This window comes from Nomascus leucogenys, chromosome 17, assembly GCF_006542625.1.
Source record: "Nomascus leucogenys isolate Asia chromosome 17, Asia_NLE_v1, whole genome shotgun sequence".
NCBI lineage: Eukaryota > Metazoa > Chordata > Mammalia > Primates > Hylobatidae > Nomascus > Nomascus leucogenys.
In genome coordinates, this window is record NC_044397.1 from 30,006,148 (window position 1) to 30,032,653 (window position 26,506).

The 26,506-nt window shown below is 48.7% G+C and overlaps 1 protein-coding gene across 1 annotated transcript in view; it reads left to right on the forward strand.

The window, feature by feature from the left end:
* SDK1 (sidekick cell adhesion molecule 1) overlaps nucleotides 1–16,396 on the forward strand; it is a 965,381-nt gene extending 948,985 nt beyond the window's left edge. The window contains exon 45 of the mRNA XM_030795976.1: nucleotides 14,909–16,396. Within this exon, the coding sequence (XP_030651836.1) occupies nucleotides 14,909–15,169 (261 nt within the window). The 3' untranslated portion in view covers nucleotides 15,170–16,396. The remainder of the gene's footprint in view (nucleotides 1–14,908) is intronic.
* Nucleotides 16,397–26,506: the final 10,110 nt, after the last annotated feature.

Here is a 26,506-nt window from a genome sequence, read left to right on the forward strand (position 1 = left end):
GGGCTGCTGCTCTTTAGAGAATCCAGGCACCTTGGGGGTGTCATAGCTGTGGGTGGTTCCTGTGCGCTGAGCACTCACTGCTGTGTGTTTCCAGCACTCACTGTGGGCCTGGCCCAGGGTGAACGTGCACTCCTTTGCTGCCCACCCCAGCCCCATGAGGTGGGGCCAGTCTCCTTATTGGTCAGAGGCTGAGTTTGTCCAGCAGGCGGCTGTTGAAGCTGACACCCAGCCAGACCCCTGTGTCTCCAGAGCTCAGTGTACCCCTCCCCTCCCCATTGGTCTCCTCCAGCCCCACACCAGAGGAAGGGGAGGGAAGCATCCAGGGATGGTGTGTCCTAGAGCAGGCGGGCAGGATTGGATCTGTGAACTCTGAATATTTGTTCCTAAAAGCACTTTCAACATGGGCTAATGGAACGCATTTGGTCTGTTTCTCCCCCAACATATGTGGCATGTTTGGAGATTTAACATCGGCAAATGTTTATGGAAGATTATTGAGCACATCCGTGAACTGAGCTAAGCATACACATTCACGCATGCATGCACACATGAACACATATGTACGTGTACACACATGTGCACACACACACCTACACACCTGAATACATGCACACACCTGCATATACACATGCATACCTGAATACAGCACACAACACGCACACCTACATGGCACACACACATGCACACATATCTATACATACACACATGCACACACATATACATATACCTATACACCTGAATACATGCACACACACATGCATACATAAATACATACAACATACCCACACCTGAATACACATATGCACACATAGGTACACATACACACATGCAAACACATACGTATACCTATACACCTGAATACATGCATACACACATGCATACTTAAATACACACAAACATGCACATACCTAAATACACACATGTACACATACCTGTGCACATGTACATATAACTACACACCTGAATACATGAACACACATACATGCACACATGTACACACACCCACACACACATACCTAAATATGTACATGCAAAAATATGCATGTACACACATACATCATATACTCATACATATACCTACGTACCTAAACACATGCACACAGGCACATGGCTCACACATACTACATGCATGTACACATGCATATATACACATGCATACATACCTAAATACAAGTACAAGCACACATGAATACCACCATGCACATATGTACATATATGCACAACACATACATACCTAAATACACACATGCACACACATACATACATGCCTGCACATATGCATACGCACCTAAATACAAACACGTACACAGAGGTAGCATGAGGGAGGGAGGTGAGTGTGGGGATGGGGGAAGAAGGGTGGAAGGCAGGACATGGAACCCACACTAAATGGAATTCTCCACAGAGGGTGTTATCATCCTTATGTAATAGGCAGAAAGCCGAAACTAAGAGTTTTTGGATGTCTTCCCTGAGACACGCACTGATGAGCTGGACTGGAGAGGCAGACCTCAGCATCTAACTGGAAATCCCACCTTCCCACCAGTCCTGCTCTCAGAGCTAAGTCTCAGGCAGCGTGGCCAAGGTGGTGAGAGGCCCGGGAGCCAGGCCACACTGCTCCCACGTGGCAAGCCCTATGCTGGAGAAAAGCGTTCCCGCAAATGTACCTCATGGTTCCTAGTGCCTTTTGGGTGACAGGCTGCTTCTGGAAGCTGATGAAAGGTGCAGACATGCTCTCCACCTACATACAGGCAGAATTTCACCTAGGATTTGGGGGCCCAAGGCCCCCTGGAAGTCTCTTACAGACCCCACCACCTAGCATCCCATAGAGTCCCAGCTAAGAATCCCCACACCTGGACCATCCTGCGCTCCCCAGGTTCTTGGGCGGATAAATCTAGCCTCCCTTGTCTGTAGAGCTCTTTGCTATGTAACCTTGCTGCATCCTGCTTTTGAAGCTTATGAATTTGGGGGATTTGAAGGCACTCCATATTCATGGGATCCCAACAGAGGGAACTGGGGACTTAGATAGTTTTGGAAGTGCCAGCTCACATGGTAACATTCACTTTGAACCACTGTTTGAAACAGCTGGATTGAGACATAACTCACATGTCATACAATTCACTCATTTGAAGTACACAATTCATTGGGTTTTAGTACATTCACAGAGTTGTGCAGCCATCACCACAGTCAATTTTAGAACATTTCCATCAGCCCCCAAAACACCCTGTACCGATAAGCAGTCACTCCTCAGTCTCCCCAAACCACCCACATACACCTGCAGCCAACCCTAGCTCTTGGCAACCACTAAGCTACTTTCTACCTCTCTAGATGTGCCTATGTGGACATTTCATCTAAATAAATCGTACAGTATGTTGTCTTTCATGACTGACTTCTTTCACTTAGCATGATGATTTCAATGCATTTGAACCACTTTTACTAAGTAATCAATTTGTATGTTTCATCAGTTCTCTTTTGCATTGTTTGTTTTAAAATCTGAATTCAGAACTTCTCCCTTCATAGGAAACAAACATGTTGTATTTTCCTTGACATATTTGCCCATATGGTTTCTTGGAACAGAAGTGTAATTTTTTTTTTTTTTTAGGTGGAGTTTTCCTCTGTCACTCAGGCTGGAGTGCAGAGGCATGATCTCAGCTCACTGTAACCTCTGCCTCCTGGGTTCAAGCAATTCTCATGCCTTGGCCTCCCATGTAGCTGGGATTACAGGTGCCTGCCACTGTGCCTGGCTGATTTTTGGTATTTTTATTAGAGATGGGGTTTTGCCATATTGGCCAGGCTGGTCTCGAACTCCTGACCTCAAGTGATCCGCCTGCCTCGGCCTCCCAAAGTGCTGGGATTATAGGCATGAGCCACTGTGCCCAGCCGGGAAGTGTATTTTTCTGTGTAGGGTCTAATGGAACACAGGCCAAATGTCACAAGGGGATTTGGAAAGGCTGCCATCTTGACAGTTATGTCCCTCCTAGTCCCCAATCACACTCTAGTCAGGATCTTCTTTTTAAAAAATGCTTTATTGGGTTATAATTCACATATCATATAATTTGCCCATTTAGAATATGCGATTCAATGGTTTTTAGTATTTTCAGAGTTTTGCAAGCATCCCCACAATTTTGGAACTTTTTCATCGCTCTAAAAAGAAACCCCATAACTCTACCAGTCACCTCCCATTCCCTTCTCCCTCTAAACCCTGGCAACCACTTTCTGTCTCTACAGATTTGCCTATCCTGAGCATTTCATATAACAGACTCATGCAATATGTGGTTTTGTGATTGGCTTATTTCATTCAGCATAACGTTTTCAGAGTTCATCAGGGTCACTGACACATGTTGTAGCACATATCAGTACTTCATTTCTATATTATATGGGGGAAAAATTCCATTGTATGGATATACCACATTTAAAAATGCATTCATCAGTTGCTGAACATTTGAGTTTGTTGTGTCTGGGATCCCCAAGAGCACTCCCAAGTTCAGTGATTCACTAGAAGGACTCACAGAATTCAGCACACAACATCCTCATGACTAAGATTTATTACAGCAAAAGAATACAGAGCAAAATCACAAAGGGAACATGTGCACAGAGCAAAGTCCAGAGGAGCCCAGGTTCATGCTTCTAAGAGTCTTCTCCTATAGAGGCACACAGGACACACTTAATCCTCCACCAGAGAGCTGTGAGGACACGTATGAATTGTTATCTACCACGGCTTTACCATAGCCTTGCACTTATAGCAAACTGCACCTGCAGTGTAGGTACTGCTGATTAGAAACTCAATGCCCAGGGTTTTTATCGGAAGCTGGTCACATAGGCATCCTCTGCCAAGCATGTACCAAAACTCCAGACTCCAGAAAGAAAGCAGGAGTTTGGTATAAACCATATTATTTGTACAGTTTAGACACTGCAGTCTTATAATTTAGGGAAAACATTTTATCAATGAAAGGAAATTTTACCAGTCAAGTTCCCAGATGCCAATCAAGGGTAATCTTTGAAAGCAGGTCTTTTTAAGGCTAGTGGTCTCAGGCCTGCTCTGTTAACTTTTTTTCACACCAGATTGTTTCTACTTTTTGGCTACTGTGAACAATATGCCCTTTATCTGGTTGAGTTTGGTGAGTGTTTTTATTATCAAAAAGCCTGGAGTTTTGTCAGATGGTTTCTCTGTGTCTGTTTGGATGGTTTTTTTCCTTTGTTCTATTTATATGGTACATTACATTAACTAATGTTTGGATGTTAAACCAACCTTGCATTCCTGCAATAAATACCCATTTTTCATAGTGTATAATCCTTTCTATATGTTGCTGAATTCAGTTTTCAATATTGCTGAGCATTTTTATATCCACACTTATAAGGGATATAGGTCTGTAGTTTACTTGTCTTATTTATCTTTGTGTGATTTTTATATTAGGGTAATATTGGCCTTACTGAATGATTTGGGAAGTATTTCTTCCACAACTGATATTAATTCTTTAAATGTTTGATAGATTTCATCAGTGAAGTCCTCTGGTCTTGGGCTTTTGTTTGTGAGAAATTGTTAATTACTAGTTCTATCTCTTTGTTGGTTATAGATTTACTCAGTTTTTCCTTTTTTTTTTTTGTTAAGTGTCACTCCTTTGTGTCTTTCTAAGGATTTTTTAATGTTATCTCATTAATCTAATTTATTAAGATACAGTTGCTTATAGTTGTGTACAGTTGTTTATAATCCTTCATTTTTGTAAAGGTGGTGGTAATTAATATCAATAATTCATTCCTGATTTTAATAATTTGAGTCTTCTCTCATATTTCTGGTTAAAGTTTTGTCAATTTTGTTAGTCTTTGCAAAGAACCAACTTGTTGTTTCATTGATTTTCTCTATTATTTTTCTACTTTCTATTTCATTTATTTCTACTCTAATCTTTATGACTTTCTTTCTTCTGCTTGCTTTGGAGTTAATTTGCTCTTCTTTTTTCAATTTCCTAAGTTAGAAGTTTACATTGTTGATTTGAGATCTTTCTTTTTTTGTAAATACAGGACTTTATAGCTGAAAATTCCCCTCTAACCACTGTGTTAGCTGAATCTCATAAGTTTTAATATGTTGTGTTTTTGTTTTCACTCATTTCAAAGTATTTTTTAAATTTTCTCTGTAATTCCTTCTTTGATACATTCATTATTTAGGAGTATATTTTACATTTCCTCATATTTGTGAATTTCTCACCTTTCCTTCTGTTATTTATTTCTAATTGTATCCTATTTTGGTCAGAGAAACCATAATTTATATATTTTCAGTCCTTTAAAATTCACTGGGTCTTATTTTAAGGCCTGGCATATGGTCTATACTGGAGAATGTTTCCTATCCACTTGAGAAGAATGTGTTATTCTGCTGTTTTGGGGTGGAGTGTTCTGTATGTGTCTGTAGGTCCAGTTGATTTGTCATGTTGTTTCCATCTTCTATATGTATGATCTTCTTCCCAGTTCTGCCATTTGTTAATGCATTGACATCTCTATTTGTATTGAATTGTCTGTGTCTCTTCAAATCTATTCATTTAATTTCATGTATTTTGAGGCTCTGTTAGGTGCATGTATGTTTATAATTGTTATATCTTCTTGATATATTTACCATTTTATCAGATATTTGCTTTCTAATAAAGATATGTCTCATATCTTTATTCCCTATTTTCCATTATCAGCTTCTTTTTGTTAAATGAATTTTCCAAATATATCATTTTGACTTCCTTGTCTTTGCTTTTGCTCTATATTTTTGGATATTTTTGTTAGTGTCTTACTCTAGTATTATTATCTACCTCAGATTTACAGTACATTTTTGTAACTTATGGGAACTTTACTCCTATAGCTGTATTTCTTCCTTTTCTTTTTGTGCTGTTACTATACATATTTTACCTGTAGATTAATGATTTTTATCAAATTTGGGAAACTTCAAGTCATTATTACTTCGAGTGTTTTTTTTTTTTTTTTTTTTGCTTTTTGCTTTCTCCTCTCGTTCTGATATTCTTATTATACGTATGTTGGTGCTGTTAGTGTTGTCTTATATTTATCAAAGTCTCTGTCCATTTTTAAAGGTCTTTTTTTCAGACTGCATAATCTCTATCAATCTATCTTTAAGTGAACTGATTCTTTCCTCTGCCAGCTCAAGTCTACTACTGAGCCTATCTAATGAATTTTAAATTTCAGTCATTGTATTTTTCAACTCAAGAACTTCCCACTTGTGTTTTTAAAATAATTTCTATCACTTTATTGATATTCTTCAATTGTCATCATACTTTTGTTTAATTTTTTAAACGTGGTCTCCTTTAGTTCTTTGAACATAATTATAATAGCTAACTTTGAAGTCTTTGCCTGCTTAGTCCAACGTTTGGGCACCCTCAGAGGCTACCTTCTTTTTTTTTTTTTTTTTTTTTTTCCTGTGTATGCATTATACTTTACTGGGTTTTTTTGAAAACAGATCATTTTTGATCATATATTGTAGCAACTCTGAATAATGATATTCATGCCTCATTGAGGGTTATTGTTGCCTGCTTGTTTGTTTAGTGATTTGGCTGGATTTATTCAGTGAAGTCCATTTCCCCTGCATTGTGTGTGCTCTGATGTTGCTCCTCAGTCTTGGGCAATGCATAGAGTCTTCCTGCCTACCAGGGATGACTGTGGTTTTAGCTGGGCTCCCTTTGCCTGTCCCCATTAAGACTCTGGATGGTTTACCACTATTGGTATCATACCCAGCAGTTAACCTCCACTACTTGCTAGCTCTGGTTTTTCCAGCAATGCCTTAGTGCATAAATTGCTCCTCACTTTCTGATCCAGTTGAAGTCCAGCTTTTCTGCAGTTGCCAGATGCTGTCAGTCTTTGAAGCTTGCTCTGACACTAAGAGGCCTCTTCTTAGCTTCAGAAGTCTCTCTTCCTGGTTCTGTCTGCTAAACTGCTAGCTGGTTTTACTGCTTCCATTGTTGCTGACATGGAACTACCAGCTTCCTCTTCATTCCTCACTTGCAAAGGCTCCACAGTTTTCAACAATGTCCTTAGGTATGCTCTGTTCCAAATAAAGTCATTTTCCTCAGTCAGAGCTGGAAACTCTCTGTTCTTACAGAATAACTCTTCACTCTGTGCAGGACCTCTGTGTCACTGCATCAAAGTGGAGGTGAGGACAATAGCCTTCTTCTTCCATAGTGACGCACCCGCTACATAAGTGGGGCACTGGGTTGAGAGGGCAGTCCCTGGACTTCTGGGCCTGCTCCTCCCAGCATGGGACTTCTTCCTACAAACAAGCTGGGGTGGAGGCACTCAGGGCCCAGTATTCTTGGCCTACGACACCTGGTACAGACTCCCAGCTTACAAGCAAAGGCTGGATGGGGGACAGGAGCCCTAGTACTCTTGGCCATCTTTGCCTAGAATACAGCTTCTTCAACATGGAATTGGGTTGGGGGAAAGGAGAAGCTGGATAAGAGATGCCAGAACTTTCCTCTGCAACTTAAATTCCTAAACCAGCAGCCCTGCCTTGTTGCCACATCTGCCCGGGGTGGAGTTTCCGTCACACTGAGCTGGGGGCATTGGATAGGGAGAGCAGGCCATGGCTCAAGCACCACAGGCTCTCACTATTGAGTGAGATTTAGCAGATCTTCTTGTATCAATCTTTCTCCATTTGCTATCTACTCTTAGCACCATTTCCAAATACATTTTTGTTTGTTTGTTTGAGAGGGAGTCTTGCTCTGTCACCCAGGCTGGAGTGCAGTGGTATGATCTCAGCTCACTGCAACCTCTGCCTCTTGGGTTCAAACAATTGTCCCTCCTCAGCCTCCCAAGTAGCTGTGATCACAGGTGTGCGCCACCACACCGGGCTAATTTTTGTATTTTCAGTAGAGACGGGGTTTCACCATGTTGGCCAGGATGGTCTCGAACTCCTGACGTCAGGTGATCCACCCATCTGGTCCTGTCAAAAGGCTGGGATTACAGGCGTGAGCCACTCCACCCAGCCTTCGGAGATTTTAGATGGTTATTTATAAAATACTTTTCACCAGTTAAATCATTGTTCGACTGGGGAGAGGGTCTGCTGACCTCCTCACATTGCCATTCCAGAAATATCCTGGCCTTCATGACTAGTAACTCTGATATTCAAAGGGGACTGGGAAGAAATGTGAGCTTTGGCCTGGTGCCTTAACTCCAAATTTACAGAAACAGAATCCAGTTACAGAACTGCAGAAAAGGCTGTTAGAGAAGAAAGCATTGCAGGAAAAGCAGACTGAGGGTTGCTCAGCAATGGAATAAACCCAAAAGCTGTAACGTTGGTTTTCAAATAGGACTATCTAAAAAGTGGCTTGGATTTAGATGAGGGTTTAAGACGTTTATCCTGTCTACTGGAGGCAGCTTATAGATTTGAATACATTATAAACCGAAATGTTAGGAATGAAGAGTAATGTACGTCCTTGGCCCTGGCTTCAAGCCAGTGTTTTGACACAGCATGGTTGTTGGTTAAAGCCGTGGACAGAGGCAGGCTTCTGCTCGCGCTCTTCTCTAGGGTCCAGGGGATAAGGAGTGAGAAGCCCTGTGTGGTCTCTGCTAGAAAAACTCTCCTGAGAAGCGAAGATTTCACTAAGAAAACAGTGAGGCCATCCTTTTATCCCCCAGGACATTTTTAAACCACTCTCAGAACTATTGCTAAAGTGAAAATTCTGCAGATCCATTCCCAGGCACTCAGGAGCCTTCCTAATCGGTGGTGCTCCTCTGAATTATGCCCTAAGGGTCAGACAACACATGCTGTGGCTATTTCTGTTTTTCTGTTTAGAAACAAGAGGGTTTGTCATGGTTTTATCACATGGATGCTTCTGAATGATATCTGCCAATCAAATCATATGTTGAAGATTGTTTTCAAAATCCAAAGAAACTGTTTTCAAAATCCCTCCTGTACCCACCAACTTGGAGCAACCCTATCGTACCCAATTAATCCCTTAATAATATTTGAGTCTTTCATCTTGCCAACATAATACCCAAAGTGTCGAGATTATCTTTATTAGCTGCTTTCCAGGCATCTGTGCACCTTTAGAAACTCTAGCAGTCGGTCTGATACCGCATCCAATCACATTCTTTCCTTCTACAGTTTCCCGGGAAACCGACACACGTTGCTACTTCACATCACACAGGAAACTTACCAGAAAAAGACCCTGCAGCATTTCCTTTTTGTCAATAATTCTAACTCACTAAAATACATCCCCATTAAAAAATAACAATGTCATATAAATAATAAACAGAGCAGGCAGCAGGAGGAAGAATGGCATTTTAAGACTGTGCTTTCTCAAAGAGGCAATGACAGGGGCTGAGCAGGAGCCAGGAAACCCAGCTTTTAGCTCCAGCTCTGCCTGACATTTATTGGTCATGTGGCCCTGGGTGTATTCTTGCTTCTCCTCCCTAAATAGAGAGCAAGAAGGAAAAGAAGCCTCTAGGAGCCTCGTGTCTCTGCTTCTTTCTGCACAATGGTTACGTTCTATCTGATCAGCTGTTATTATAGAATCACCTGGCTGGGTCTGTGGGCACTGGCCACTCAGAACTCACAGCCTCCCAGCTTTCCTCCCCAGAACAAAGCACTCTTCCCTTCCAGCTGCAGTGTGAAAAATCCCAGGGCAAGACTCTGATTGGCTGAGCTGAAACCACATGCCCAGCCATTGGCCAATCACGGTTTTCTGAGAGGCAAGCTAGCCCATCCATGTGGTGGGGAAGAACTGCTTCCTTCAAAGAAGGGGTTGAGGCCTAGATGCAAACAACAGGAATCACTGTGAGTTGGACAACCAAGCACTCCCAGTTTGTGTCTCCTGCCAGGCCCCCTTGTTGGCACCCACGTGTGTCACAGACCCTTCTCTTGAGACTATAGGACATTTAGATCTTTGGCTGAGGAAACACATCATGGTACATAGCAACGTACATACAAGCCGTGAAGGAAATGGTATAAACGTGTAGGTGGGTGTGGGCCGTGTGCTACGCTCATTCTCTAAGCAGTTCTGGACATGCTCTTGGAAACGTGGACTCCAGCGAGAGCTCAGCAGTCCCTTGCAGACCACCCCTAGGCCCCACCCGGCATGAACCCTGCTTCCCTACAGCCTGGCAGCTGCAGGAGGAGGGGTGGGCAGGGCTGTACACAGGGCAGAGAGATGCCCAAAGGGTCACCAAGTGGGTGCAAGACAGACTAACTGAATTCGTAGCATGCCCTCCCACTGAAATTGCTGATTTCTCCACCATGCAGAGATGCTTTTCATATAAGACTCACCCATATAAATAGCGTTTCTCTATCTTTTCTACAACTGGGGTTGAAGATACCTCCTGCCTGCTACTAGAAAGATTTTATTTCTGTCACCTTTGGCTGAGAAACCAGGCTGGTTCTGGCCCCGGTCTGGCCCTGGCCAGTATGACACTAAGAAGGTCACTTGCATTTGTGGATGTTGATTCTTTCAGACCAAAGACAAGGAAATTGAATCCAGTCACCGCTTCTCTTATTTTTCCACACTAGGATCCCTTGTGGCAGGGAAGTTGAATGGGGAAGACCCCTGGGACCTGGGAATATAGTCAAAAGAGGGTGAAAGTCTCAAACTTCATATTTGACCTTCAGATAATAATGAACCCTAACCCCAGTTTGTGAAACCTAGCACTAAATTTCTGTCAACCGTTCCTAAATATTCTGTGAATTTCTCGTGAGAAAAGTGATTCCTTCCCTGTATTTCAATACATGTGATTTTCCCTAAGTTTCAGGAAGTTTAGATTCCAAGTTGGTCTCTAAAGAAGTAACAAACCCAATTCGGGGGCTAATCATGGAGATTCCTTTGGCTTCCTTCAGATGATCTTCGTTCCCTTTTCTTCCATTTTAGTTTATACAGAGCTTTAACTTGTAAGCCACCTCAAGTCCCCTAGAAAACAAATGAAGAATAAATCTTAAACAGGACAGGTGCGGAGGCTCACACCTGTAATCTCGGCACTTTGGGAGGCCGAGGCGGGCAGATCACCTGGGGTCAGGAGTTCGAGACCAGCCTGGCCAACATGGTGAAACCCCGTTTCTACTAAAAATACAAAAATTAGCCAGGTGTGGTGGCGGGCATCTGTAATCCCAGTTACTCAGGAGGCTGAGGCACGAGAATAGCTTGAACCCAGGAGGCAGAGGTTGCAGTGAGCGAAGATCGCACCACTGCAGTCTAGCCTGGGCAAAAGAGTGAAACTCCCTCTCAAAAATAAATAAATAAATCTTAAACAGCCACAAATACAGATCCCTGATCTCTTCGCTGAAACCCTTGAGGCCAGATATATTTAAGAATTCAGTGTTTCTCAAGTTTGGGAGTACATCATATATTAGGGAACTGCTCCAGTAGGACTGGGACAGCACATGGTGACCAAACACATTAGTCTTCTTGTAGCAAAATATGAGAATGTTCACACTGAATAGCCCTACATCAGTTCAGCTAGGGGGAAGCTGCCAAGTTAGCTCAAGTCAGCTCAGCCTTCGCCACCAAATGAGTTATAAAAAAAAACTTTTGAGTTTCAGAGCGTTGCGGGTTTTGGAATTTGGAATAGGGGGTTGTACACCTGTTCAACGGATCCCAGGGAGAAGCCTGGAACTGGGAGTAAATTACAGGATCTGTGGAGGTGGGTGAACCCTAGGGGGCTGGAGCTCAGGTGCAGGCTCCCACCCAGCCTCTCTCACTGAGCCTTGCTTCTTTATTCATAAAGTGGGAATTGTAACATCTGCATCATAGGATCCTCAGCCAGTTGCAGAGATCATGCCCGGGCATTAATCTGGTATGTAATCGGTGTTCCCGAAAAAGGAGCCACTGCCACGTTTATCATCGTCACCCGATGAAGGGGAAGCTGGCTGCTCAGGGGTCTCGGTGTGTGTGGGAAGATGTGTCTTAGCTCTGCAATTCTCCTAAATGCAGAGGAGCCACAGATGGATTCAGCTGTTCTTTGTATTGCAACATAAGCCAAACAGTTTACACTTAATGTTCAGAAAAGTCCCAAATCTGCGACTCGCTGTTAGTTTCATGTAAATATTCCACTTAGAGGTAGATTTTCAGTCTGTGTCCCCAAATCCCAGGAGTCTCTGGCTCCCCGCCACGCCTTCATGGGGTTTCTGCACAGCCTGGAGGGTGACCGCTCTCACAGGCCTCCGGGACAGATGCAAGTCCCTAGGTGCGGGATGGTGTGGGCTCATGGATCAGAGCTTCCTGCCTGCGTGCTGATGTGGGTAATTCACTCTGACTCTCAGATGAGGGAGGAGCCGGCAGGAACATGGCTCACAGCACCCAGGGACGCTTTTGTTTTCCTGGGTCTCGGTGTGGACTCCCTGCAAAATTAGGGGAGCTGGCAACTCTCCCATCTCCTGCCCACCCCCACCTCCAGCTGCAAGGACGTGGCTCACACACCCTGGGGAAACTGGGTTGGCAGTTTTCCTTCTAGAGTGCTTATTTCTGAAAGAGCTGCTGTGGCTGGCAATGGGGCCCACATCTGGGGCCACAGCCGTCTGTCTTAACACCCACAAGGCGCAGCTCCCAGCCTGGCTGCTGATCAGAATCCTCAGGAAGCCTCTAAAAAAATGCGCATTCCCCAGCCTCCGACAGACCCACAGAGTCAGGATAGCTGGAGCCACTCCCAGGAATCTGCTGCCTCAATGCACAGCTGATGATCCTCAGATGGCATTTCAAGGCCGCTCACTCTTTTACCCCCTCCCCAGTTCCCTTGATACCTTCTGGGGAGAGAAAAAGGTCAGGTCTGCCTGACCCCTGTGAGAGACGGGGGCCCTGGGAAGCATCTTAGCGTTAGTTCCACAGCAGAGCCTTGGTCTCTGTGCCACCAAGTGGATCCCCTAGGAGCCCAGGAAGCTGTTAGGACGCACAGGTGAGGGTCCCAGGATGCTTCTGTGCATCTGGGAGGATGTGGCACGTATCAGCAAAACCAAGAAACCTCCACCTTCTTAGGGGGAAAAAAAAATCAATTTCATCCTCTGCTTTCTCCTTTTTTTTTTTTTTCGAGATGGAGTCTGACTCTGTTGCCCAGGCTGGAGTACAGTGGCGAGATCTCGGCTCACTGCAACCTCAAGAATCCCTTGAACCCGGGTTCAAGGGATTCTCCTGCCTCAGCCTCCCAAGTAGCTGGTATTACAGGCGCCCGCCACCATGCCCAGCTAATTTTTGTATTTTTAGTAGAGACAGCTTTCACTGTGTTGGACAGGCTGGTCTCGAACTCCTGACCTCAGGTGATCTGCCGACCTCAGGTGATCCGCCTGCCTCAGCCTCCCAAAGTCCACTTTCTCCTTTAACAGTCCTTCCAATGACTTCACATCAAATCAAAAGACCATAAAATAGAGGTTTGCTTTCAGAAAATGAACATAGAAAACATGCAGGGTCCATGTTCTTAATGGAAGCTGCTGATTTATTTTACAAAAAGGAAAAAAAAAAAAACCTCAAAGAGACTGATCTTCAAACATCAGTGGGAGGCCCCAGGCCACTTTTCTGTGTGTTTGAGGGGCCAGGCCATTCAGTACCTGGCCAGGGAGACATGTTAGACACCCTGGCTTATTCAGACGGTTTCATTTCTTGGCCCCCTCCCCACCCTCGGAGGTCTCTGTGGATGTGATGTCACATGATCACTTGCAAGGGGAGGATGCAACCCCAATCCCCTCCCCTCATCACCTCCCCCATCCCCTCCCTTCTACTTCACCCCCCACCCCCTCCTGTCCCCTCTACCTCATCACCCCCACCCCCCCTCCCCTCCCCCCTTCTACTTCATCACCTCCTACCCCCTCCCCTCCCCTCTACCTCATGACCCCCAACCCCCTCCCCTCCCTTCTACTTCATCACCCCCTACCCCTCCCCTCCCCACTACCTCATCACCCCCCACCCCTCCTCTCCCTTCCACCTCATCACCCCCACCCCCTCCCCTCCCCTCTACATCACCCCCACCCCCTTCCCTCCCCTCCACCTCATCACCCCCCACACCCACCCTCCCCTCTACCTCATCACCTCCCTCACCCCCTCTTTTCCCTCTACCTCATCACCCCCCCCACCCCTCCCTCCCCTCTACCTCGTCACCTTTCCCACCCCCTCCCTCCCCTCTACCTCATCACCCCCCCACCCCCTCCTCCCCTCTACCTCGTCACCTTTCCCACCCGCTCCCCTCTACCTGATCACCTACAGAATCCTTTTGTTTTGGTCTGTGGCAGCCCACATCTTAGTCTCAGGCAAGCCAAAGACCCAGATCTTCCCCACCCCTGGGGCTCTTCTATGTTCTGCCCTGTAGGGGCAGGCAGCGTCCCCTGGGGCCTGTGTGGGGAGGCTGCATAGACCTCTGCTGAGTGGGGAGGCCACCTAGATCTTTGCTGGGATGGGAAGCCCATGTAGACCTCTCCTGGGGTGAGGAAGGCTGTGTAGACCTCTCCTGAGTGGGGAGGCCGCGTAGATCTCTCCTGAGTGAGGGAAGCCGCGTAGATCTCTCCTGAGTGAGGGAGGCTGTGTAGACCTCTCCTGAGTGAGGGAGGCCGCGTAGATCTCTCCTGTGTGAGGGAGGCCGCGTAGATCTCTCCTGAGTGGGGAGGCCATGTGGACCTCTCCTGGGGTGAGGAGCCCATGTAGATTGCTCCTGAGTGGGGAGGCCGCATAGACCTCTCCTGGGTGGAGGCCCAGCTCTTCTCGGAAACCTGGTGCAGAGTGAGGGGCTGGATGCAGCTGAGAAAGTGCCGTGTCGGTCACATCTGGATCAGAGAGGGGGACCTGGGGGCTGCCTGCTCTCCTGTGTGGAGGGTGGGAGAGCCTGGCATTGGGTGAGGGTGGGGAGAGGGCTGGAGACCGCGACACACGGCCCTGGGGAGGTGCCCCCACTGCCAGGCCTCCTGCGCATCACGCTCCGGGCCCTGCGCCCTGCCCTGCGCTCACACCTTCTCTCCCGGTCCCCGCAGGCCACCGACTCTGACTATGAGGACGCGCTGCCCAAGCACTCCTTCGTGAACCACTACATGAGCGACCCCACCTACTACAACTCATGGAAGCGCAGGGCCCAGGGCCGCGCACCTGCACCGCACAGGTACGAGGCGGTGGCGGGCGCCGAGGCGGGCGCACAGCTGCACCCGGTCATCACCACGCAGAGCGCCGGCGGCGTCTACACCCCCGCCGGCCCCGGCGCGCGGACTCCGCTCACCGGCTTCTCCTCCTTCGTGTGAGCAAAGCGCCGCGCCTCCCTCAGGGCGGAACGGAGGCGAACTTTCCGGAGTCTATTTTTGTTAAGACAATCAACTCCAATAACTGAGCTGAAGTTTTTGTTTAAAAAAAAAAAACTGATAAGTGATGATTTTACCTACTTGTGGACACTAGATTTCAATTAGGAAGGTTTTTTTAAACGGCTTTTTGTAACATCGCTGCAGGAAGCAGGTTTGTTTCTTTTTCTTTTCTTTTTAAGAGAAGGTGTATTTCACTGGTGCAATGGCTTGGCACCTCCGGGGCCTGGGAGGACCTTAGACCTCCCCAGCCCTGGGTTTCTCTGTCTTCAAGACCAACTAGGAAGGCTCAAGCGGGGAGGGGGAGTGGGGGGTCAGGTGAGATCTCAGAGCTGCCCCGGCCGGCCCCTGTCTCTTTCTACCTCCTCTTCCAGAGAACCAGCGGCTCACACCCTTCTCAACGCAGGACATCCTCGGCTCACAGCTCGCTCCTGGGGTTTGAAGAGCAAACGTTTTTCCCTCGGCCCAGCGCATTTTGTCCCAACTTCATCTGTTTCTCAAATATTCTCACTTGGCAGTTTCTAGGCAAGGAGTCGGCCTTCAGGTTCCTGACGGCCGGGCAGGGATGCTAAGGTGTGGCTCAGCTGTCACTGCATCACTGCAGTGGTGCGGTCCTGAGGCTTTTCTGCCTGTCTTTCCCCCTTCCTTCCCACCTGACAGCGAGGGAGAGGGAAGCCTCTTAGGGCTGGAAGCCACCACACCAGCCCTCTCCTTCCCCGAACACAGCACACGGCCAACTCCGCGGGACACGAGGACACAGGACAGCGTCTCCAGAATTGCTTGTTGCGTAGGAAGCGTGCATTGTTAACCAGAGTATTTTTAAAATCTTTTTATCTTTTTTTAAACTATGTCACATGAAATGAATGCGTCTTTGCTGTCTCCAGGTGCCTTTTTATTAATTGTTCAGCTTTGTACATGGGAAAGATGAAAAGCAACAGTGTCTGCAAATAAAGCAAAACAGCTCTGAGAACACACGCTCCCGACTCGCCTCGTGCACACCAGGCCGTCCCCTCCCTCTCTCCTGGCTTCTGCCGGCTGCTCGCAGCAGCCACCACTTCTCCACCACTGGCGCTGCTGCTGCCCCCTCTCCCAGTCCGAGACCAGCTTTTAGCCTTAACAGGTTTTCTGGAAACATTTCTTTTTTTATTTAAAATTGTCATTGTTTGGTTTAAATTTTTCAGCTAGATGGAAAGAGTATGAACTACTTTGGAAAACTTAACAGCTCAGAGATGGCCATGCCTCCAGCCCCTCACGTCATCTTTGCAACAGATGACTGGGCTGCCATGGTCCACCCTCAGCCTGGGTCCCGGGTCTGGATGGAACGGGAGCACTGCTGCTGCCCATTGGCGTGTGTGCCCCGGGTCCCTGTGAGTGCCCCCCTCACCAGCAGAAGCGTGGCACACACAAGACTCAAGACCACCCTGTCAGTGTCCCCCAGTGCACGGCAAACGGGCGGGTGCCATTCCCCCAGTGACCTGAGGGTAGGGGACAGCTGAGCAGTATCTGGCCAGTGCCACCTGGGAGCCAGTCTCCTGGCCACGTGCAGAAAGTGTGGCCCCTTCTTGCCTAGATGTTTTGTGCACCTCCGTGGGCAGAGGATGTGGATATTGTCTGGATTCTCTGCTGTCAGCGTTGCTGAGTATGGCCCCAGAAGACCAAGGAGAGTTTTGTATAGGCTGGAATATCCCTTTTCAGTCTTTCCAAAATTAGAGGAAAGTTTCCTTTTTTCTCTCCTCCCTTCCTTCCCCTCCTTCCTTTCCTTTACCCCTCCTTTCCTTCCTTCTTCCCTTCCTCTCTTCTTTCCTCCCTCCCTCCCTCCTTCTCTCCCTTCCTTCCTTCCTCTCTTTCCTGCTTCCTTCCCTCCCTTCTTTCCCTCCCTCCCTCCCTCTCTCCCCAATTCCTTCTTCCTTTCCTCCTCCTTTTTCTGAGTGGAGGGGGAAATATTCTAAACCAAAAATCCTAGATGCTCTGCCCAAAGCCACTTCTGCATGAGAATCGCAGCCCACAGTTCCGCAGACAAGACTCGCCGCGGTGGACAGCGCCGCCTCCTTCCCCTCGGCCCCGGAGAGGGCAAAGTGGGTGGGAAGCCAGGATGTGAGCACTGGAATTTCTTGGAAGAGAAGCGATAAATGGAGACCATGGCCCTCATTGCCTTCTGTGCGCTCTGATTGCTCTCTGCAGCCATAAGGATGTGGCTTTACATGCCAGGGAGAGTGTTGAGACATCTTAGGTTGAGGATGAGCAGATTCGAGATATGTTTGTTGCTCTCGGGTTTTCGATACAACATCATGACACTTTTGTTTCAAGCTCGAGTTTTCTGTCTCCCCTCCACTCTTAGTAAACCTTGAGGTGTAGGGAGCGGCCTGTCCGAGGCTACGCCGGCCTCCTGGCTGCTGCTGGACTGGGCTTAGGACAGCGCCCACGCCCGTCACTCGGAGGGACTCTGTCCCATGAGAACCACCTGTGCCAAGGAACAGAGTTGGATGTTTCCAGGTAGATTTCAGCCTCCCAGAGCAATGTGGGATTTGAGAAACGTCAGTTCCTAACTCCTCATCTTCAGGGAAGGAAAAGAAAATCACAGCCTAGGAAGACGGAGATTGGATTTTAATCTCGGTTTTAAAAAGAGGACCAGCAAAATGTCTCTAAGCCTGGCTAGGCAGAATGTGCTCCCGCTCTCTCCTGCAGTGCTGAAAGTCACGCCTTGTGGATGCCTCATGACAGCGGTGGCTGAGTGTCCCCACCCACCCCCCACGTGGCTCGTTTCAGATTGCTTTGGCCCCGCCCTGCAAGGATGCGGTTACGGAGTGGCCAGGAGGCTCCGTCTGAGCCACAGGGATGGGTGTGCAGAGCTCCCTTCTCCTGGGGTGCCAGGGCAGAGATTCGAGGCAGGTGAGCCAAGAGAAAGCTGCCAGGCCACGTCCCCTCGGCCTCCTGCACGGCCACCTTCTGGGTAAATCGGTCCAGCCCAAGCCCCTCTCCCCAGCCTCCCCTTCAGCCTCTCTCCCAGCCTGCTTTTATAAGGCGCACTTCATTCAATGCCGTAGCAAAAAAAACAAGGGGCCCCAAGGAGAGGGGGCCCAGATGGCCACACACGGAACACGCCTCCACAGCCCGGGGAAGTGGATCACTCTGTACAGGTCTTCGGAGGCTGTGCTTGTATCTGACTGTGACTGGGCTGAAGCATGGTGTTTGCCTAACGGTTCGTAGCATGGTTTTTATTTCTTCCGCATTCTTGGCACACAGTGTAGCTGTCCTCCTGATGAGCAACCCGTCTGCGTACCTAAGTGTGGCTCCCCGTGGGTCAGTGTCCCAGTAGCATGGATCCAGTCTGAAAGGTGACGACAACATGGAAACTCATGAGCTGAGCCCGCCCGCTGGGACACGTCTCCTTCCCGCGTCACCTTCTGGTTTAGGGAGCCCTCAGGTCAGCCCTGAAGCGTTCCCTGCAACATTTTCTGAAACTGTGCAGAAAACCAGATCTCATTAAAAAAAAAAAAGAAAGAAAAAGAAAAAAGTAAACAACTTGTAGGAAGACAGAGAGGTGCTATGGGTACAATTTTTAATAAAAACATTATTTTGTTCCTTAAACGCTTGTGATTTTCTTCAAGTATTGATGCAATGATTCGGAGACCTTAGGAACCTTCTTGAATTGAAAAGCTGTAAATATGAACCACTGGGACTTCACCCCAGTGCCATGCTGGACCCCCGTGCTCCCCCCAACACCCTTACCTTTATCCTGTTGACATGCAGGTGTGTACAGGCAGCATCCCCCCCAAATTGGAGTTGAGGTCAGGGGTAAAGCCACTCCACACCCTGGCCAGGTGGCCTGGGACAGGCAGCATGGAGCCTGAGCCAGTGAGACCCCCCTGCGTAGACCAGCAGCCATTCCCAGGGCCAGCCCAACTCCACCCACCACCTGGCTGGACCACCAGAGACTTCACAGGTGTCCGGAAGGAAAAGAACAGCTCATAGCCAAACTTAGCCTTGGTTGGGGGGAAGTGGAGCTATGAGCAAGACGGCCTTCTCCTCCTAAGGGGTCTGGCCGCACCATAGCTTGTCACGCCCCACGCGTGCTCTGGGTCGAGGGAATGAGACGAGGCCATTCCCTTCCCTTTCGGAAGTGGAATTTTGCTTATTTCTTTCTTTTTAAGAGACAGGGTCTCACCCTGTTGCCTAGGATGAAGTGCAGTGGTATGATCATAGCTCACTGCAACGTTTAACCTCCTGGGCTCAAATGATCCTCCCACCTCAGCCTCCCTAAGTGCTGGGACTGCAGGGTGCCTGAAGTGGAATTTTCAAAGGCATCTGCCAATCACTGCAGGTACCCTGGGTTTCTGTGAAACATGGGGCCGCTGAGGCAGCCACATGCCGGGGCCAGCAGGAGGAAGCATGGCTGCCCCCTTATCACCCATCTTGCAGGCCTTTGGGCCTCAGTGGCCCCAGGAGCATTAAAAATCTCACTGTCCAGGCCACACCCAGGCCAATTAAATCAGAGTCTCTGGGGATCGGGCGCACACATTTGTTTTGAAATCTCCCCAGGTGATTCCAATGCAGCAAGGAAGCTACGCTGCCGGGAGGAGGGGCTGGGGTGGGGCCGGTGTTCTGACCTTGAATGAAGGGACAGGGTTCTGACTTTGCCAACATTACCTTTTGCTCCGGAAGCAGTTGCTGCCACTGATAAGCCCCAGGTAAGAACCCTTTCATTTTCTGTTTTCCCACCATGTTCAGCCTACATCCCACCACCCTCCATAATATGACATGTAAGTCTGCAGATTTCCCACCATCTCCAATATTTCAGAAGTTGCAGCTGCGGTGGAAAAGGCCCTTGACGTTTACTGAACGCACACCATGTGCCTGACGGTGCTCTGTGTTCTCATTAATCCATAGAACTCCCACCAGGACCCTGTGAGGTAGGTACAGTTGGGGGGATCCCATTGCGTAGATCAGGAAACGCTCCCAGAGAGGTGGAAACATTTGCCCAGGGGTAGCCCCCTGACTGAGGCAGAACAGCTCCAAACCTGGGCAGCTGGGGGCTCCGGGGCCTGGTCTGTAGGCCTGACCACTGCACTGCACTGCCTCCCACAAGGCTGTCTGCGGTCCCTCTCAGATCCGTGGGCTGTCATCCTGTGAGGAAGCATGTGGCTCTCCCTACAGCTCGGAGCCTGGCGCCATTACTGCAACATCATGCGCTGAATGCATAGGCGGCTCAGGAGATTTTATTTTCCCCGCACCATCCTCTCCTGTCAGAAAGAGGAAAGGCATGAGTTAAGTTGGGATAGGTGATGCAAAGCCCTGTCATTACTACTATTGTTGAAAAGTTCGTGGGAGAAAGTTGTAAACGCAACGAGTTAGCCCGGAGAAAAGAACTGCCCTGTCTTGTTGGATGACGATTACATAAGAATAACTCCACAAGAAGGGAAAGCAGCCCAGGTGAGATGCCAGCCACATCGGAAGGGGGAGGAGTTGCACAGGAGCCCTGATACGGCCTCTGGGACTCCGGCATCAGCATTTGGTTTCCCGTGGGTGAGAAAACAGAGGGAGGGGGATGGGGAGGGAGCCTCCAGCTTGATCACTCCTGGGAGGAGCCTGTGGATTTCTGGGCTTGGGGGCCCCACAGAGCCCAGTGCCCATCTTTCTCCAGCCTCCGTGCCATCTAAAGCGGGCACTCCATAGGTGCAGAACCAGGAGGGATCTGCATCTTCCTGCATTCAGGTCTCCTCTGAAAGGAACTGAATCTGGGTCCTCCTCTCCCTCACAGAGAGCCCCAACCACAGGAGGTGAAGCCCCAGGCCCCGCTAGGACTCTTGAACCAACGGGCACCACCCTTAGCAAAGCATCTCTAAGCTGAGCTGGGTTCTCAAGGGCCGAACTCAAGGGCAGAGCAGGTTTGCCTCTGCTGTGGCTGCCACAGCCCATTTCTCCTGCCCGACAGCAGCCTCACTGCCTCTGGGAAATTGCTCTTCCCCCAACAGATCCTGCTTGGGACAACCATTCTTTGGGGCCATCCTTCCAGGCCAAGAGGTAACGTGTGCCCCGAGCCAGGTGGAATGGGGCAGGGCAGGCGCTGCTCCCTCCTGGGAATGTGAACAATTTGAATTCCCCAGCAGGGAATGAACAACCTGGAGGCTCCTCTGAGATTCTTCTCAGAGCCCCTGGCTTCCAGAGCCCCCTTTTCTTCCTGCCGGTTTCCAAGCTGGGCTCCTGTCCACGTGTCCAGCTCGTGACGTCCCCTAAGTTCCTTTGCTGAACTTAGCCTGAGTCGGTTCATTCACCTTCTTGTAACCGAAGAACCTGCTCACGAACCTGGGGGAGCCCCCACAGGCCCGAGCTCTGGCAGCAGAGCTCCTGGGAAGGCCCTCCGGCCCTCAGAGTGGCAGCCACGTCCCTGCTCTGTGGGCTCGGGCAGGAAATGCTGCCTACCTCACGGTGCACACGCTCTCCAGCCACAACACACTCATGTCCCCAGTGTGAGTGAAAAGATTCACCCACCTGGGCTGAGGCCTCACTTACAGGGTGCCGGGGACACAGGCTGGAGCAGCCAGCCTGGCATGCTTTCCACAAAACGAGGTACTTCCAGCGGGACAAAAAAAAAAAATGCTCTGTGAGAGTCATGAACGAATTTGCCCTTGGATGAAGTGACCACCTCTGCGGGTCAGCATCCCCACACCCACCAGCAAGAAGGTGTGGGGTTGATTCAGGTGGAAGAGCACAGAGCCATTGCACCCCTGCTGTGTGGGCCCCTGGCTCCACCCTGACCTCATGCTCTGACCCTAAGGAGAGGCAGGGGTGACCTCTGGTGTCCTTCACAAATGCAGGATCCTTACTTCCCCGCACTTAGACCCTGTGGAAAGGAGAAGCCAGATGTCACAAGATGTGGGGGCCTAACCACGGGAAGCACCAGCATGCACTGAGCTGGCCGTGGGTGCCCTGGTGGCCTCAGCACCCCCATGGCCTCCACCATGGGCTCGAGGGTGACTGCAGGGTAGGACTCTCCTGTGTACCACGGTTCATACCATGGCCAGGTGAGGCCCACAGTGCTAAGAAAATGGCAAACCAGGCCAGGCACAGTGGCTCATGCCTGTAATCCCAGCACTGTGGGAGGCCGAGGGGGACAGATCACCTGAGGTCAAGAGTTCGAGACCAGCCTGACCAAGATGGAGAAACCCCATCTCTACCAAAAATACAAAAAATTAGCTGGGCGTAGTGGCACGTGCCTGTAATCCCAGCCACTCGGGAGGCTGAGGCAGGAGAATCGCATGAACCCAGGAGGTGGAGGTTGTGGTGAGCAGAGATTGCACCACTGTACTCTAGCCTGGGCATCAACAGCTAAACTCCATCTCAAAAAAAAAAAAAGAAAAGAAAATGGCAAACCAAGACATGGTTCTGAGGTTGGTGACAAGGTCTTTCCATATTTCCCAAGAAAATCAAAATTCCACATGGTTACACCAGTGTCTGTGAAATTCACAGTTGTATTTTAGAAGTTTGGTCTTTGTCAGTAAGTGGAACCATGTGCAGATACTTTATTCGGGAGCCACAGAAACCTTTGCAAACCTTCCGGTTAAGCAGCCTATTTTTCTGAAATGCTTCGCTCGCCGGATGCTCATTTTAAAAGGATTTGAACGTGTCCATGGATTTGCACAAGTACCTCAGGATTTGCCAAAAATTCTTTCCTTTTAATGGCTTAAGTCAATTAACAGCCAGCATGGGTGAAAATTCCAAGCTGTGAATTCTGGACTCTGTGGTCTTAAAATGTCCTGCTTCTCCTCAGATAAGACAATATTCTGCAGCCATTAAGCAAACCACTCTATTATGGGGCTGAATTTCATCCAGACTCAAATATTTTAATTACAAAAAAAAAGTCGTATTTCTGAGGCATCCTGAAAATGCATCCATTTCTGTGGGATTTTCCAGCCGCCACCGATATGTTTGGCCTGCAGAGCTGGTGGGTCCAGAGAGCCCCCATGGGGTCCCCAAAGGGAGGTCGAGAAGAAAATTCCATTTCCCTGGTGGAGTCCCAGGTTTACAGGAACGGGTTCCTTGCCTCTGTCTGTCTTAGGGAACATTTTGCAAGGATGTTGGGTGCCAGAGAATTGGAGAATCTGGGACTCGCTTGCCGCAGAGATGAGGTATGGCAGAAACCAGGTGGAGATCCACAAGCTCCTGGGTAGGGGCATCTCTCATGGAGACAGGGGCCACTCAGCCTCACAGTGAGCCCCCTGCAGAGCCCTCAGCACAGGTGTGGCCTGGCCTGGGCTCTCTCACTCCACCCTCTCCCACCCATTGCTCATCCTTTCTCCACCACTGATGTCTCTCTCTCCTCTGCACTTCAGCCCATGCTCAGTCTCTTTCCCAGGAACCACCCCTCCCTACCCCCAGCGGTTCCAGCCAGCCTGGTCCCCCCATCTCTGGCCACCCACTGTCTCAGGAAGGCCACACCCTGGGACCTTGTTCATTATTTTTACATCCTCCCCATGACTAGGCCATGAGTCCCTCGAGGTTAGAGTTTGTCCTTTCTTCTTTGCACACCCCAATACCAACTCTAGGGTGCAATCCCCACATGCTGAGTGCTTCAGGGAGACGGGAGCACGTCAGATGCTACCTGCCTTGCAGCCTGCCTGTAACCAAATACTGGGCCCATGGTAGGGGCACAGCAATCTCCAAGTTATACCATTAAGTGCAAAATAAGCATGGCTCCATTTGTGTGTGTGTATGTATACGTGTATGTGAGTTGTATATGTGTATACACCATGCATGTGGGGTGGACACAGACGTGCACACCCCCTAAACCCCTGTCAAGAAAGGGCACAATACCATGTTGCAGAGAAAGCCTCTAGTGCCTTCAGGATTTGCCTCAGGTGCAGAGAGTTGCCTCCCCCAAGGACTCATTCTTCCAGGAGCAGCTATATCTCTGGCCGATGGAAGTGGACATATCAAGGAAGGTTTGGCCATTTCAGCTGGACAGGGAATAACTCTGGTGGGACACGTTTACCCTGAAGATCCCAGGGAGTTGGGCCAAGGCTCTGCCAGGCACACAGCATGGCTGAACTCCACCCAATCCTGCCCTTCCTCCCTCCACAAGTGTGGACCCTGATGCAAACCCTGCCTTCCCCATTCACTCTGAGGGCCACTTTTAGAGATCTGCTCTGTAACACATAGAAAGAGCTGCCTGGGAAACCAGGCCAGACACCCTCAGGGAACTCCTCTTCCCTGGACTTGCCTGCCCTGCCAGTGAAGCCAGCACTTCTGGATTTTGGGGATCTGCTGAAACGTCAACCACATGTGCAAAGTCATATGAGAAAGGAAATGTCTTCATAGTACATACACTACATGGCTCAGTTGTGGGTGGTATTTAAGTAGCTATTATATATTGAACTTTGTGTATTGACTTGTTAACAAATTGTGATATAATTATGTTGGGAAGTGAGGGAGGGTAATGTTTGCGATGATGTTTGTGAGCAGGGTGAAGGCTAAGACTTACGATTCCTGAGTGAGGAGTCGTAACATGTAAAAAAAAAAATGATCAAAGTCACAGCACAAGCACAGCTCAGTACTTAGAAAGATGAGGGCCGGGCATGGTGGCTCACACCTGTAAGCCCAGCACTTTGGGAGGCCTAAGTGGGAGGATCATGAGGTCAGGAGTTTGAGACCAGCCTGGCCAACATGGCAAAACCCCATCTCTACTAAAAATACAAAACTTAGCCAGGCATGGTGACACGTGCCTGTAATCCCAGCCACTCTGGAGGCTGAGGCAGAAGAATTGCTTAAACCCACGGGGCGGAGGTTGCAGTGAGCCGAGATCGTGCCACTGCACTCCAGCCTGGGTGACAGAGCAAGACTGCATCTTGGAAAAAACAAAAGAAGAAGAAAAAAAAACGAGGATAGATAGGATAAATACAAGATTCAACAGTTAAAGGAATTGCAAATGACAGCCTGGGATGGAGAGTCAGGGCTGCAAGGCTGTGGCAGAGTAAGCAGACCTGGAGCAGAGACCACACAAGGGACCGTGAGCTTTTATGATATGTTTTCTTATACTATTTGACTTTTACATGTGTTACTTTCATTTAAAAAGAATTAAAAGGGAAAAAATTAGACATCGTGTTGTTTTTCATTACGTAAGACTTTAAACAACCCAAATGTCCATCGGAAGGGGATTTGGAAAATGAATTATGCCACTCCACACATGGGAACCCATGCAACTGTTTAAAAGAATGAGGTGGGGCCGGGTGTGGTGGCTCACGCCTGTAATCCCAGCAGTTTGGGAGGCCGAGGTGTGTGGATCACAAGGTCAGGAGATCGAGACCACAGTGAAACCCCATATCTACTAAAAATACAAACAAAATTAGCCAGGCGCGGTGGCGGGCGCCTGTAGTCCCAGCTACTTGGGAGGCTGAGGCTGGAGAATGGTGTGAACCCGGGAGGCTGAGGCCGGAGAATGGCGTGAACTCTGGAGGCGGAGCTTGCAGTGAACCGAGATCGCACCACTGCACTCCAGCCTGGGCGACAGAGTGACTCCGTCTCAAAAAAAAAAAAAAAAAAAAAAAATGAGATGGGATTACATGCATGAAGATAGCCATCTCCATATGTGCGTGTAAACACACAGACATGCTAGAAGGTGCAGAAACTATCTCTGGAAAGATGAACAAGAAATTGGTAACAGTGGTTGCCTCTAGAAAGAAGAACAAAAGGAGGCCGGGCACGGTGGCTCACGCCTGTAATCCCAGCACTTTGGGAGGCCAAGGCAGGCAGATCACAAGGTCAGGAGTTCGAGACCAGCCTGGCCAATATGGTGAAACCCCATCTCTACTAAAAATACAAAAATTAGCCTGGTGTGGTGGTGCATGCCTATAGTCCCAGCTACTCGGGAGGCTGAGGCAAAAGAATTGCTTGAACCTTGGAGGCAGAGCTCGCAGTGAGCCAAGATCACGCCATTGCACTCCAGGCTGGGCAACAGAGCAAGACTCCATTTCAAAAAAAAAAAAGAAAAGAAAAAAAAAAACGAACGAAAGGAAAGGAACCAGAGTGGAGAGAGACTAACCTTCACACTGCATTTCTCACCATGGACATGTGTTATCCTTCTCAATAAAAAAAAGAAAACCTAAAATGTGAAGGCATCCACTCTGGGTAGTCCACCCTCGCCAGCACTCAGTGTCTCTCCTCTCTTGGCCTCCTAGGCAAATGGGCACAGTCCTCAATTGGAGAGAACAAGCCACCTCCTAGCTGTGTGGTCTTGGGAAAATCACAACCCTCTCCCTTCCTTTCCTCTCTTTCCCTTTCCCTTTTCTT